Raw genomic sequence first — 16,495 nt, 5'->3', positions numbered from 1 at the left:
CTTAAAAAGTACCATATAACATGATTTCATAATCATAAAAGAAACACCCTCTTCACAGCTCCTCCGTGTGATCTGGAGGTGCAGGTGCCTCATGTTTGTAGATTAAGATCATGAGATCAGTAATCCAGAAGAATGTATGATCAAAAATCAAATCACTGAAGCCCTCCATAAACAACAACGGACAGTGAAAATGAGGAAGATATTTTATTTATTGATTGGTTCAACAATTCATAAACAGATTCCATAAAGCAGACTGGGACGTATGTGCTCTAACACTTGGTCAGTGTTTCGCTGACCGTTGCGTGTGAGTCCTTGCTGGCCTCACAGATGACTGTGCTCTGGAGCCACTGCTGCTGGGTGAGGGTCAGTGTGCTGCTCCAGCTGTAAGAACCCCCATCCTTCTGCAGAAGTGCAGGACAGTTACTGACCCCTGAGCTCTGAACGGCACCGCCCACCTTCCAGCTCAGCTTCCAGTCTGAGGGGAAGCCCTCGGAGCCCACACACAGCAGAGTCACCTTCTCATCCACAGCTGCACTGGAGGGGGGCAGCACTGTGAGGGTTGGTGCTTTGTCACCTAGAGGACACACACACACACACACACACACACACATATACACAGTGGGAGAGAGAGTGTCTTCACAGTGATCCAACAGTCATTATGTCATACAGTGGAAGTTTAGGGGCACTACAGAATTGTAATATACTTTAATATGCGTTAAAATAAAATACACATTCTTTTGGCCATAGTCTATTAAATTACACATTACAGAGCAGTTATTTAATATCTAGAGTGTTCATTTAAGCCCAACTGCAAACACATGAATCATTGTACATATTAAATAAATACTGGTATTGCACTTTAGAATAATAAAAATGTATGTGATAAAAATGTAAATTCATATTCTGAATAAAAACTCTCCAAAAATGTAACTTTACTGCAGCAGAAGAAACAATGTTAATTTTCAATGTGTAGAAATATGAAAATATACATATTTCAAGTGACTTTTGGCCATTTCTATTGCACTTTGCGTTTTTTCATCACAAAAATTCAAACACTGTAAAGAGTAGCCAGTGTTTTCAAATTAATTACAAAAATTAAAAGGATTTAAAAAGGAGATACAAGGTTTTGTTATGAGAGTGACAATATAACACGGTTTGACATTGAACTTTTCCTGTTATAAACACCCTGAAAGGTTTTTCCGTTTTTCAACAATCTGCCACAATTACATTTCCATAACTTTTTCTGCAGATAAATAAAAAAGAAATTTGACATTGAACTTATAAACATCCTGATTTTTTTTCAGTTTTTCAACAATCTGCCACAATTACATTTCCATAACTTTTTCTGCAGATAAACTAAAATATAATTATTACCAAAGCATTAATGGGAGAGCATTAGGAGCCACACTCAAATGGTCACCCCGTTGGTTGACGGCACAGGTGAGGGTGGCTGGCAAGTAGATTGCAGCTTTGGCTGTCTCCAAGCAAAAATTCAGATGTGAGAGAGTTCATCGAGGACATGGAAAATAACTTTCAGTCAGTTCAAGAAGATTCTCTCACATGTTCATGAGCTTTGGGTAGTGACTGAAAGAATTAGTTTGTCGGTACAATTGGCTGAAATGTGTTTCCTCCCCAGGGTGTCTGGAGTCTCCTTTGGAGGTAAAGTAAGAAACTCTGTCAGAGTCTCTGGGAGAGACTTGCAGTGGAGCCGCTGCTCCTCTAAATCAATAGGAGCTAGTTGGTTCAGGCATCAGGTCTGGATCCTAACAAGGTGTTCTGGGCATGTCCAACATGGATGAAAATTATATTAACTTTTCGCTGTTATTATTGCAATTGTTCCAAATGTTTCTGGATTGTGTTGAAGGCATTAAATTAAAAACCTATTCATATTTGCAAATTAGAATCAAGTTGTTCACTGGAAACATTGGATTTTATATTTTAAATTTTTTGGTCACTTATGTAAATGACCACAACTAATTTTCCACTACATAGTATTACCCTACTCAGCTATTCGCTTTTCCATTACATGTGGACATCATTAGACCTGTTTTAGGGGGCTATAGCCCCCCTAAATGTTCTTTAGCTCCCTAAGTTATGTCAAAAATGTTTTTCTGTATCCAGACAACCGTTGGCTTTTGGTCTGTATTGCTTTCTTGGCAGAATATGCACATGTAGTGTTGCCACCTGTCCCTTAATATACGGAATTGTTCCTTAATCAGACAATAACAGGTGCGTTCCATTTTGAACCGATGCGGGGCGTGATTTGTTCCATATTTTTGAGGTCACACTGTTATGGCAATAGACAGAAACACGCAGCTCTCTCTCAGCCAGAGCAAGGGGCAGATTCTCCACGGTGACATTAATTATTTAATCAGCAGCCAGAGTTATCTGTCCATCATTCAGATCAGTAGCCAATGGAGTCACAGTTCCTCCTACAGGGGATTGCTTTGTAGCTGCACTGAGAGCAGCAGGTCAGTGCTGAAACACTGAATACTATATGGAGCTATATTAGGGTCAAAAGTTTTGTTAATTTGAAAAAAATATCTGAAAATGACAGTTCAAATCTTGAGCTTGAACTTTGAAAAATAAAACTATGGATTTCTCTATTAAAAAAAAAATTAATAATTAAATTAAAGTTAGGGGCGGCACGGTGGCGCAGCAGGTAGAGTTGTGGGTTCGATTCCCGCCCTGGGTGACTGTCTGTGAGTAGTTGGTGTGTTCTCCCTGTGTCTGCGTGGGTTTCCTCCGGGTGCTCCGGTTTCCTCCCACAGTCCAAAAACACACATTGGTAGGTGGATTGGCGACTCAAAAGTGTCCGTAGGTGTGAGTGAATGTGTGTGTGTGTCTGTGTTGCCCTGTGATGGACTTGCACCCCCTCCAGGGTGTATTCTTGCCTTGCGCCCAATGATTCCAGGTAGGCTCTGGACCCTGGACTCTGTCAGGATGAGTGTCTGCAGCAGCACCTGAATAGAAAAGTGAGAATTGTAAAGTTAGAGGCAGGGTATGGCACGGCCACAAATTGAAGAGGTTGGGATGAGCGTCCATGAAGTGCAAAACTGCTGATGTAGAGGCTGGGAGAATGAGATGATAGGATGAGAGTAAATCTAGGATGAGGAAGCTGTGTGCATTGAGCACACAGAGGGCCGAGCAGGGGCAGGCCCGCAACAGCAACCTGTAGAGGGGGTGTGAGCTGGAAAGTTTAATGCATAGAGTACCAGCTGCTGTGGGGTAGAAGGTGGGATGAAGAAAGGGTGGGGGGGAGGGTGGGATGAAGAAAGGGAGAGGGGGGTGAGATGAATGTGAATCAACAACAAGGAAGCCATGCAGTGAGGAGACTGCATAGAGTGCCCAGAGTGCTGGACAGGAGGTAGGCCTGCAGCAGCACCAATGGAGGGGTGTGGGCTAGAAGGTGTGAGGCATGTAGCTGCAGCTGCAACAGGGGTACGGGTGGGATGATAAAGGGAGTGGGGGGTGGGGGTTGAATCGTAGAGACAGATGTAGAGGAAGAGAAAGGGAGGGGTTGGGATGATAAAGGGAGGGGTGGGATGATAAAAGAGGGGTTGGGATGATGTGTAGAGAGGATAAGAGAGAATGAAAAAAGCATGGAGGGCTGTGTCTAAATGTGTGTAATGCTGTCAATCAATGCAGTGTTTAGAGGGAAGGAGGAGCCTGCTTCCTTTTCCAACATTTCAAATAGAACCATCTTGGCAAGCAGTGTAGGCGAACTAATGCCCTGGTGATGTGCATACGTAATGCAGATTTCAAGCCATTATCTAATGCAGCTCAGATAGTAGGTTGTGACGTCATCACATTGCTGCGCAGTGGCTCTGTGCACTGGCAGACGGGTTTCTCTGTCTGTCCTGTAGCAGCGTAGCCAGAGATGAAGGTGAGAGGAGGTTCAAAGCCGTGCGCCAGCGTCAGAGGCAGATGCAGGGGGTCACTCATGAGGCTGGTTGCAGTGGGAGAAGCAGGAAAGCAGAGCACTTATCCAGAACGGGAAAGACAGCAGAGCATAGAACATTCAAAGAACATTCATTAACCAGAGTTTAGAAGACCTGCCTTTAATACCAATTGGATAAGATTGGAGCCTCTCTTGCTCCTGATTGGCGGCTTACTGTACCTTGGTAGTGATATCACATACAATTTATGACCCTTGATAAGACAAAGGCTTGAAGACCATCTGCTTTGAATGAATCTAAGACTTCTGAATCAAACTTTGCAATATTAAAGATTATATGTTAACACAAATACATAATTCTTAAACACATAACACACATAGTACGTGGCTACCTTGGTTCTACATAAATTCATATAAAACAAAAATGACTTTAAACACATGTAAATTAATCCCACCCATTTTGATTGTCCAAATGGAATTAAATTCAAACAGTTGTGCACATATGTAACTTCAAATTGTTTTAAACAAATGGGAATTAAGGTTTAATTAAGGTTAAACTGATCCTCAGGAGTGTCTCTCTGCATTCTGCATTTGAGAAGAGTTCCATGATCCCCCAAGACCCTGTCATAAAATTTCCTTGAAAGAACCTATAGTGTCAGTTTTATGACTCTCTGACACAAACAGCCAGGCACCAATTTGGGGCCAGTTCTTTCTGAAAAGCTTATCTCAAATTCCAATCTAGGTTTGGAGATGTCTCTGAAAAATAGTGAAAGCTTGGGTATTTAAAATCACATCAGTCAAAATTTCTTATTAGAAATTAATACACATTCATCATATCACACTACAATAGAGGGTTGAGAGAAGGAGTTCGGGCATGGTCCTACTCCCAAAATTATGTTATTACAGAACTTCAATAGTTGAAAAAGGTAGGATCTAGTTTTTGCCAAAATGCCAAAAACTCTAGAGCAGGGGTGGGCAAACTCTGGGCCGTTAGGCTATTTTATCCTACCCTCTGAGTACAAACCGGTTTCCAAAAAAGTTGGAACACTAAACAAATTGTGAATAAAAACTGAATGCAATGCTGTGGAGATGGCAAATGTCAATATTTTATTCGTAATAGAACATAGATGAGAGCAGTGATGGGAATTTCGGCTCTTTTGGCTCGGCTCTTCATAAAGAACCGGCTCTTTCGGCTCCTAAATGGCTCTTTGTTTTACCACTTATTTCCACTGGTACAGAACAATATTACCTACATTTTACAAAACTATATGTACAAAATATTATTGTTCAATATTAAAAATAATAAATAGTGTTGCAATGGCCAACTGTTTTAATGGCTGTCTTGTAATAACTCACTGATTGTTCTCACACATTCAATTGTATAAATAACTGGATTTTTATTTAAACACCTTAATAAAAAATCATTTTTAAACTCTGAAGTATAGCCAATGGAACACAAAAGGTGGGTATTACAAACTAGCTTATTAAATTAAATAATCATCCATTTCTGGGTAATAAAATAAACAAATACAAAGTGCAAAACAGCAGCATTCAAAGGTAGTGATTAAAACAACCACAACTGTCAACAAACATTTAACTGATTTAACATTTTCTTCAACTATTTTTTGGAAGGCAGATTGGCATTCAGGAAAACCAAGTGTCTCAGCTAGATGACAGAGCAAAAGTTTAATCTGAGTAACTGTAACATTTTAAAGGAAAAATATGTTGATTCAAAATTTCACAGTGTCAACAAATCTCAAAAACGTTGGGACAAGTAGCAATAAGTGGCTGGAAAAGGAAATTGAGCATATAACGAACAGCTGGAAGACCAATTAACACTTATTAGGTCAATTGACAACATGATTGGGTATAAAAAGAGCTTCTCAGAGTGTCAGTGTCTCTCTGAAGCCAAGATGGTAAGAGGATCACCAATTCCACCATTGTTGAGCAGAAAGATAGTGCAGCAATACCAGAATGGTGTTACCCAATGTAAAATAGCAAAGACTTTTAAGTTATCATCATCAACCATGCATAACATCATCAAAAGATTCAGAGAATCTGGAACAATTGCTGTGTGTGAGGGTCAAGGCCGTAAAACTCTACTGGATGCTCGTGATCTCCGGGACCTTAAACGTCACTGCACTTCAAACAGGAATGCCACTGACAAGGAAATAACAGAATGGGCTCAGGAATACTTCCAGAAAGCATTGTCAGTGAACACAATCCACCGTGCCATCCGCTATTGCCAGCTGAAACTCTACAGTGCAAAGAGGAAGCCATTTCTAAGCAAGCTCCACAAGCTCAGACGTTTGCACTGGGCCAGGGGTCTTTTAAAATGGAGCGTGGCAAAATGGAAGACTGTTCTGTGGTCAGATGAGTCACGATTTGAAGTTCTTTATGGAACACTGGGACGCCATGTCATCCGGACCAGAGAGGACAAGGATAACCCAAGTTGTTATCAACGCTCTGTTCAGAAGCCTGCATCACTGATGGTATGGGGTTGCATGAGTGCTTGTGGCATGGGCAGCTTGCATGTCTGGAAAGGACCCTTAATGCAGAGAACTATGTTCAGGTTCTAGAACAACATATGCTCCCATCTAGATGTCATTTCTTTCAGGGAAGACCCTGCATTTCTCAACAAGATAATGCCAGACCACATTCTGCAGCAATCACAACATCATGGCTACGTAGGAGAAGGATCCGGGTACTGAAATGGCCAGCCTGCAGTCCAGATCTTTCACCTATAGAGAACATTTGGTGCATCATAAAGAGGAAGGTGCGACAAAGAAGGCCCAAGACGATTGAACAGTATTGTCTAACTGTATTAGACATGGATGGGAGAGCGTTCCTATTTCTAAACTTGAGAAACTGGTCTCCTCTGTCCCCAGACATCTGTTGAGTGTTGTAAGAAGAAGGGGGGATGCCACACAGTGGAAAAAATGGCCTTGTCCCAACTTTTTTGGGATTTGTTGACGCCATGAAATTTTGAAACCACATATTTTTCCCTTAAAATGATACCTTCTCTCAGTTTTTTGATCTGTGATTTGTGTTCTATTCTGAATAAAATATCAGATGTTGGCACCTCCACATCATTGCATTCAGTTTTTATTCACAATTTTGTTTAGTGTCCCAACTTTTTTGGAATCCGAATTGTAAAACATTGTCCCAAAACTGCATTAATTTCACCTTTTTCTTGCAATACCCGGCATTCAACTAGATGGTGCACTAAAGCCATGTCTATTAGGTCTACCCATATTTGCCATTACCCCTCTGGATTCACCGATCACAGCAGTGTGATCTAACCCACTGGTTTAAGACATCACACATGAACAGTTAACTTTTGTTGAATGTGCTGCTTTGAGCATGGTATTTGTTTTGTTTAGACTGTGATACACCAAGCAGAAATAAATATAAGATAAATATAAAACACATACATTACAAAATCAAATTCTCCCATAAACATTCACATAAATGTCTGACATTTAATTTATATTAAAATATTAGAAAAATATAAAATATATATTGAAGTAGATATAAAATTTAAATATACATGTAATTTATGTATATTAGTTCCCACTCCCCATAACCTCCACCTCGGCCTGCCTTTTAAATCACAGTGTAGGCCTTGAACTGGAAAGTTTGCCCATCCCTGCTCTAGAGTCTAAAACAAATCCTCTACTGAAACAACTGATTAACAGAACACAACAAAAAGGACAAGCTCGTATTAGACTTTTGATGTTTATCTTATTTGTGTGGCATCTGGTTCACATAATGTACCAAATACAATTGTAAAGAAAATTTGATAAAAAAGTAGAGAACAGGTTCCAGATATCTGTACTGTTCAAAATACTACGTAACATAAATGTTCATCTATTTTTGCAATATATAGTGAATGAAAGATAATATAAAAAAGTGAGATTTCTGGTGAAGTTCTGTTCTGAAGGTGTTTTGCATCGACAGAGGACACGCTGCACTGAGTGCTCCATGCTTCAGTGCTCTGGGATTGTTTATAGTCCTGAGTTTAACACTTCATCACTGAGAGCTGATTCAGAAATTTCTTCACCCAAAGCAGCCATGACTTTAATCCCCATCTTCATCTGGACCCTGATCTTCTGGACTCCAGGTCAGACTCTGTTTCAGATTCAGTTTGGAGAAAGTCCTCAAGAGGTTCTTTTAAATATTATAATCATATATATGATTTTATTTACTAAGTAAAATAGATCTCCTTCATGTCCGTTTTTCAGAGTCTGCTGGTCAGGTGACTGTGACTCAAACTACTGCAGTGAAATCTGTTCTTCCAGGAGACACAGTCACTATCAGCTGTAGGGTCAGTCAGGCAGTGTACTATCACAGCTCATATGGCCACTACTTACACTGGTATCAGCAGAAACCTGGAGAAGCTCCTAAACTCCTGATTAAACTTGTGAATCAGCTCCAGTCTGGTTTTTCAGCTCGTTTCAGTGGCAGTGGATCTGGAACTGACTTCACTCTGACCATCAGTGGAGTCCAGTCTGAAGATGCAGGACATTATTACTGTCAGAGTTTCCATTATATCAACAGCAAGTATATCTTCACACAGTGAAACAGAGCCGTACAAAAACCTCATTCAGTCCAGCTGCACAACTCAAACATCATCAGTTCAGTGAAGTCGCTCCCTGCTGGTCGTTCAGTAGAAACTGATGTTTGTTGTAGTTCCTGTTGTCCATGAAGTGCTGGACAGTGTAGAGATGACCACAGATGAGAAGAGTAGTCCAGACCTGCTTAAAGAAGTCAGGTTATAAAATGTAAGATAAAGCACAGTGTTATTTTAATTTCACGAACAGCATGCCCAAGCTGATCACACAAGTGTTCAGTGGGGTTGAGGTCAGGACACTGGCTGGCCATTCCATCCTCTCCACTCCCAAATTCTGGAGGTAGTCTCTGATACACACTGCTCTGTGGGGGCAAACGTTGTCATTTTGGAGGATGTTTATTTGCCTGCAAGGAAATGAGTGACATATAGGGTGAATTATATTAATTACAGTTAGATAACGCAGCATGTCCTATTTGGTGTTAAAAGTAAACACCAATACTTTGACACTGTATATTGTTATGGCTTTCATAATGTCATATCGTATCGTATATCTCCATTTCTTTTAGGCATATTGAGATATGAGTTTTTGGTCATATTGCCTAGCCCTAGTTGTTGCTTGCTCACACATTTTGCAGTGAAGAGGAAAAATATTAATATAAACTCTACAAATACATTTCTTCCAGAAGAACTACAATTTCAATTTGATACCTGATCTAATATCCAGGTAGATTGATATGCTATGCACTTCTGTCAATATATCATAGTAATCAGGAAATCCTGTATTTGACCTTTAATTTCACATATCAAAAGCACAATTTTCAACTGCATCAAATGATTCCCATAATGACCCTGATTAGAATTAAATGGTTGCAGCAGATGAATGAATGAATGAACAGTAATAACGTTTTGACCCATTTCTGTTGAATAATTCTTTATGACATTTTTATGAAGAGCAGTTACCTTCAGGTAATTTTAGAATGTTTTATCCATTTTCATACATGGGGTTTCTAAGTCTGTAAAATGATTATACTTCAAGGTTTTTATATTTATTTATACTTTTAACTACAGGTAAAGTAACATGAAATCGAAACTAGTTTAATGCAGAGAAGGAAGTACACATAGGAGAAAGAAAGAAAAATACAAAGAATGAAATTTTTTACCTCTGGATTAACTCAATTATACATGAAGTTTCCTGTTGATATTGGAGATTGAAATTGTAGTACAAGGAGAATAGTGCTGCCTTTCCAGAGATTAATGGAGGCTTGAGCAAACACAGGTTACTTTTCCTTCCACTGTCAGCAACTATCGTGAATTGGTCAAAAATTCCACTGTAATTATAATTCAAATGTGTCTTAAACTTTTGTCATTCTGGAATATTTTGACCCAGAATACCCAGAATAATCATCTGAGGACTCACAGGCAGGTTAAGGGCTTTAAAATCAGCAGCTGTGGCACTTGCCTAAATGATGAGAATATAAATTCTTTTAAGTCTTCACATTTACGATTGAAGTGTTCAATGACATGTCAAATTAAAATCTACATGATATAGTCTAGGTCTACTTTCAGTTTTGCTGTTTTTAATGATACCTGTAAATGTGAGCCTTAAATGCAGCAACCTTCCTGGAAGTCATGGCGCGTCAAGCCTCTCCACATTTAAAACATATAGTACATGCATTAGATAAACCAACACACTACATTTGTGATCACAGAACCGGTAGCTCAACATTTTGTATTTAGACACTTTGAAAGCAATACTCTCACTAAACACAGATAAATGTACATGTACATGTACACACAAACATTTAGCCAAGCTAATTTATTCATACCTGGCTAGCAAATTTTTCTCTTCAAAATCTGTCTATAAACTAAATTATAAATATGGGAGTCTCAAATCTGACTTGGAATGGGAGCTCATAATTCTTCAGAAAAATACAATAGCCTATAATTCTCAATACTGCACAAAGTAAAATAAAAATCGGACCCAGAGCAAAACCTCTTCCCACTTTTTCCTGCCTTCTTCCCCTTCACTCACACCTGACACTCCAAATATGTATTCAAATATGCATAAACTGTAATGGAGTTTGTAATTCTGTAGCTAACATTACATGTACTACGTTTACAATTCTCTATTATAATAAACGTAGCTAATTTTACTAAATAATAACATAAAATAATAAGAATATCAGTAAAGAAACTGAATTAATGAGAAGTTAACAAATTACATAGTGAATTATACACAAATTAGCCATAATATTAAAACCACCTACATTCACTGTCCATTTTATTAGCTGCACGCCCACGTATGTGCACATGGTATTTCTATATTTACATTCTGTAGTCCATCTGTTGCTTTGTACATATTGTTTGCCAAATTTCACCCTGTTTTCCGATGGTCAGAAGTAAATAATTGCAGATGTGATTTTGGTGGTTGATCGTTCTCAAAGCTGCAGGGACACTGATGTGGTGATAATGTGTTAGTGTGTGTTGTGCTGGTATGAGTTGATCAGACACAGGAGTTCTGCAGGTAAAAGAGTGTAGAAACAAGGAAGTCCTTTTAATGTTTTGGCTGATTAGTGTTTATAATAAATGAAGGACGACTAAGAGAAATGAGATTTCTGGTGTAGTTCTGTTCTGAAGGTGTTTTGCATCGACAGAGGACACGCTGCACTGAGTGCTCCATGCTTCAGTGCTCTGGGAGTGTTTATAGTCCTGAGTTTAACACTTCATCACTGAGAGCTGATACAGAAACATCTTCACCCACAGCAGCCATGACTTTAATCCCCATCTTCATCTGGACCCTGATCTTCTGGACTCCAGGTCAGACTCTGTTTCAGATTCAGTTTGGAGAATGTCCTCAAAAGGTTCCTTTAAATATTATTCATATGATTTATATAACTGTGTAAAATGGTTCTCCTTCATGTCTGTTTTCCAGAGTCTGCTGGTCAGGTGACTGTGACTCAGACTCCTGCAGTGAAATCTGTTCTTCCAGGAGACACACTCACTATCAGCTGTAGGGTCAGTCAGGCAGTGTACCAAGACTCAGCAGGCCAACGCTTACACTGGTATCAGCAGAAACCTGGAGTAGCTCCTAAACTCCTGATTAAATTTGCAAATCAGCTCCAGTCTGGTTTTCAGAGGCAGTGGATCTGGAACTGACTTCACTCTGACCATCAGTGGAGTCCAGTCTGAAGATGCAGGTGATTATTACTGTAAGAGTGCCCATGTGATCAACAGCCTATCTGTGTCCCCACAGTGAAACAGAGCCGTACAAAATCCTCCTTCACTCCAGCTGCACAACTCAAACATAATCAATTCAGTGAAGTCGCCCCCTGCTGGTCGTTCAGTAGAAACTGATTCTTGTTGTAACTCCTGTTGTCCATGAATTGCTCTGCACACATTTAGTGCCAACTTTCACCTTGTTCTGCAATGGTCAGGAGCAAATAAGTGCAGATATGATTTGGGTAGTGTATCATTCTCAAAGCTGCAGTGACACTGACATGGTCACGGTAATGTAATGTGTGCAGTGCTGGTTATGAGTGGATCAGACACAGCATTGCTGCTGGTCAGAGATAGTAGATATGAGAAATAAATTTATAATAATAATAATGATTATTAGGAAGAGCACCTATAAGATGTTAACCACCTCTTTATCAAATTTAATCCAGCTGATAAGTGAATATAGAGAAAGGAAAAAATGAGGTAAGATTATTTATATAAGTGAAATATCTGAATTTTCTGTTGTGTTCAGAAGTGCCACACGGTGGAATACAATACAGTTGAGCAGGAACACACCCTGGAGGGGGCGCCAGTAATTCACAGGGCAACACACACATTCACTCACACACTCACACCTAAGAATACTTGTTATTTTGGAGTCACGATCCACCTACCAACCGGAGCACCCACGCAGACAGTGGGGGAACACACTAAACTCCTCACAGACAGTCACCTGGAGTGGGACTTAAACCCACGTCCTCCAGGACCCTGGAGCTTAATTCGTTTGACACTGGCACATTTTGTCACAGTTTAATCTAAAATAAAAATGTTAGAACATGAAAGACGGAAGAAGAAATGGATTCCTTGAGTAAGAGTGATTGTAAATTCAGAATTTTCTTAAAGCCCTGCAACTAAAAGACTCAATTCCTAAAACCACTCCAGCAACTTACAGAACATTGTAGAAGAGCTGAGGCAATTCCGCAAGAATTTTTTTAGAGTTTGTCCTTTTCCCTTGTGCTCTGCCATGAAGTTCTTCTAGCAGAACACTTTTTACTTTTTGCATTAAAGGTAATAGTATTCTTTAGGGTCAGTTAGCACATCAGTCAAACCGATAACATTTTGCAGGCTCTGATTAACAAATGGAGTCAGATTCAGACTCACTGATACGCATGTGTCCATTCTCTAAACTGAATATGATTTTAAATTGAAATATTCATATGAGACCCAGTGTAAACTGACACTTAGCCTAAGAGGCTCAGAGGTGTGCCAGTTGTTATTTACTTCACACTGTGTGTGTTTGTGTGTGTGAGATAGAGAGAGAGAGAGAGAGAGAGAGAGAGAGAGAGAGAGAAACCTGGATTTGCATGTGTGGTTTCACACTCCTAGAATAGATCAGATCTTTCTGCAGATGTTCAGTATCCCCCCTCATCTCACGGTCACTTTACAGGAACTACTCAGTGTTTCCTCCACTTCAGTTTGAGTTCATAAACCACTGACCCTCATTACAACTTTACATTACCACTCTCAGGCTTTTCAAAATATATTTTATACCCCTTTAAAAGTACCATATAACATGATTTCATAATCATAAAAGAAACACCCTTTTCACAGCTCCTCCGTGTGATCTGGAGGAGCAGGTGCCTCATGTTTGTAGATTAAGATCATGAGATCAGTAATCCAGAAGAATGTATGATCATAAATCAAATCACTGAAGCCCTCCATAAACAACAACGGACAGTGAATGTGAGGAAGATATTTTATTTATTGATTGGTTCAACAATTCATAAACAGATTCCATAAAGCAGACAGGAACGTATGTGCTCTAACACTTGGTCAGTGTTTTGCTGACCGTTGCGTGTGAGTCCTTGCTGGCCTCACAGATGACTGTGCTCTGGAGCCACTGCTGCTGGGTGAGGGTCAGTGTGCTGCTCCAGCTGTAAGAACCCCCATCCTTCTGCAGAAGCGCAGGACTGTTACTGACCCCTGAGCTCTGAACGGCACCGCCCACCTTCCAGCTCAGCGTCCAGTCTGAGGGGAAGCCCTCGGAGCCCACACAAAGCAGAGTCACCTTCTCATCCACAGCTGCACTGGAGGGGGGCAGCACTGTGAGGGTAGGTGCTTTGTCACCTAGAGGACACACACACACACACACCGTAAGAGTCTGATAGAAGGGGGTAGTTATCAGTCATCAGAACTGTGATGCTGGTGGGTGTATGTCCAAAAGGGGGTTTATTAGCAAAGACCTCTAGCTGACATGTGCCATGGAAGATTTTAAACTTAGGCCTATGCCCAGCTGTTCTCAAACATCCCATTTGATTTCATGCACAATTAAAGGTCTATATAGATGAGTTCAGTAATTGGAAAGTTCATCTAAAAACATTTAGATATATGGTATCTAAAATTTTCCACTTTTATTAAGAATCAAAAACCTCTTTCGGGCATGAGTTTATCAGCCACAAGATGTTAACTGCCTGTGTTTCGTTTCTCTAATTCTCGACAGAGCAGAACAGAGTTCAGTGGAGCATGAACGTCACTTTCAAATTCATACACAACTGGTGTAGTAACTCAATAAATAATTAATGACAAACAACTTTGACTCAAACGCTAATGAAATTTCTCATTACTTTCTAGAAAAAAAGCATCTGAAAGAGGATCGGATAAGAACTGTCTGATCTAATGAAACTTCATGATTTGACAGATGGTTCATAGGATTTTCATGCAGAGTCACACAGCTGTGACTTGTCACTCACACAACATTCGCACTCGCAAATTAACTACAAAAACAGACAGGGATGATCTTTAGTAAATTCCCTTTGTCTTTTTTACTGTGGTGTAGTTGTTAGGTTTCGACTTTAAACATAAAAAACATAATTAGCGAAGAATATCTCAGAGAAGTGAGGTATTTATCCTCCGTTATTTCTCTTGTTACAACATTAACAAATACATTTTTCAAACATTTTTCTTTATACATAGGCTGTGTGACAAACTGTCATCAAATAAATCACAATTATTATATTTATTCATTCTTTCTTTCATCTTTTTATGAATTCCAGAAGTCACCACTACCTCACAGTGTATATTTTTATGATAAAAATGAATCACATTTAAAAATATTTATAAATAAGAAGGTGATTAATTTTTTTTCAGCATTTTACACTCAGCAGTGGATTAAATACAGTTAGAGTAACACCTCTGCTCTTTAACTCTTCTGATATCCACCATATGTTGAGAAAATTTAATTGTGATCATAATTTAACATAACTATGATAATATTGTCATATTGCCCAGCCTTAAATAATAATAATAATAATAATAATAATAATAATAATAATAATAATAATCATTAATACTAATAATATTATTACATTTTAAATGAGTTGTGAAACATTTCCTTTCACGTAAACATCCACATGCAACATATAATGAATGTTAGAGACACAACTGGTTCAGAAAAGACTTTTCTGAAAACAGACTAGAATTTTGGAAACACTGTCACTTGATTTTGAACGCTGGTTTGTGTGTGTGTATATATATATGTAAAGCATATTATTTTTTTTTATTAAGGGTTGGCAGCATATCTGTCTTGTTTATCTGTACTACATCTGTATGAAGACCTTTTCTGCACATTTCCTTCTTTATTCAATAAAACAACTTAATAGTTCTTCAAAACCAGGTCATATTTCATTTAAATAAAATAAAAAAACAACAGGTAAAAAAACCTAAATTTTTATTTTTATAACTCATTCTCACAGCAGATTTAAGAAATTAGTTTTAATAAATATTTATATTTACTCACGTCCTATAGAGAGTCTGGTTCCTCCACCGAAAGTCCACCACAGTGATACAAACTCATTCAGAGGCTGTACAAAAACCTCCTGCTCAAATTTCACACACACACACACTGACTGTGAACTGTACCGTAGGGAAGCCCAAGAGATTTCTGTATCATTAAATGATAAATATAGATTGATTAGCGTTATATTAAGGTGTGTAATGTCATATTAACCTGTGATGACTATAAAACTCATTTTTGGACACCAACACAAACACATTGACATTTTACAGTAAATAGTTAAAAAAGGTTGGATCTAGTTTTTGCCATAATGCCAAAAACTCTAGAGCAGTGGTGGGCAAACTACAACCCTTTAGGCTGTTTTATCACCCCCTCTGAGTATTTACACAATTGTCCTAAAACTGCATTAATTTCACCTTTTTCCTGCAATACCCTGCATTCAACTAGATGGCGCAGTAAAGCCGTGTCTATTAGGTCTACAGATATTTGCTATTACCCCTCTGGATTCACTGATCACGGCAGTGTGATCAAACCACTCGTCTGGTTTAAGACGTCACACAGGCTCTTGGGCTGAAATGTTTCCATCCCTGCTCTAGAGTCTGAAACACAGATCCTCTACTGAAGCAACTGATTAACAGAAACAAAAAAAAAAAAGACAAACTCGTACTAGTCTTTTGATGTCTATCTTATTTGTGTTGCATCTGGTTCAAATAATGTACCAAATAAAATTGTAAAAAAATAGATATCTGTATTGTTCGAAATACTACCTAAAATAATTGGTCATCTATTTTTGTAATATATAGTGAAAGAAAGATAATATAAAAAAGTGAGATTCCTGGTGAAGGTCTGTTCTGAAGGTGTTTTGCATTGACAGAGGACACGCTGCACTGAGTGCTCCATGCTTCAGTGCTCTGGGAGTGTTTATAGTCCTGAGTTTAATACTTCATCACTGAGAGCTGCTCCAGAAACCTCTTCACCCACAGCAGCCATGACTTTAATCCCCATCTTCATCTGG

General features: G+C 39.0%; 1 gene segment (V, D, J or C); it reads right to left on the bottom strand.

Annotated features, from left to right (window-relative positions):
* Positions 1 to 219: 219 nt before the first annotated feature.
* LOC136695736 (Ig lambda-2 chain C region-like) overlaps positions 220 to 16,495 on the bottom strand; it is a 52,897-nt gene continuing 36,621 nt past the window's right edge. The window contains 1 exon segment of the C gene segment in view: positions 220 to 574. Coding sequence covers positions 270 to 574 — 305 coding nt within the window.

The sequence above is a fragment of the Hoplias malabaricus genome, chromosome 4 (genome assembly GCF_029633855.1).
Source record: "Hoplias malabaricus isolate fHopMal1 chromosome 4, fHopMal1.hap1, whole genome shotgun sequence".
Taxonomy (NCBI): Eukaryota; Metazoa; Chordata; class Actinopteri; order Characiformes; family Erythrinidae; genus Hoplias; species Hoplias malabaricus.
This window is presented reverse-complemented; position numbering and strand designations above follow the sequence as displayed.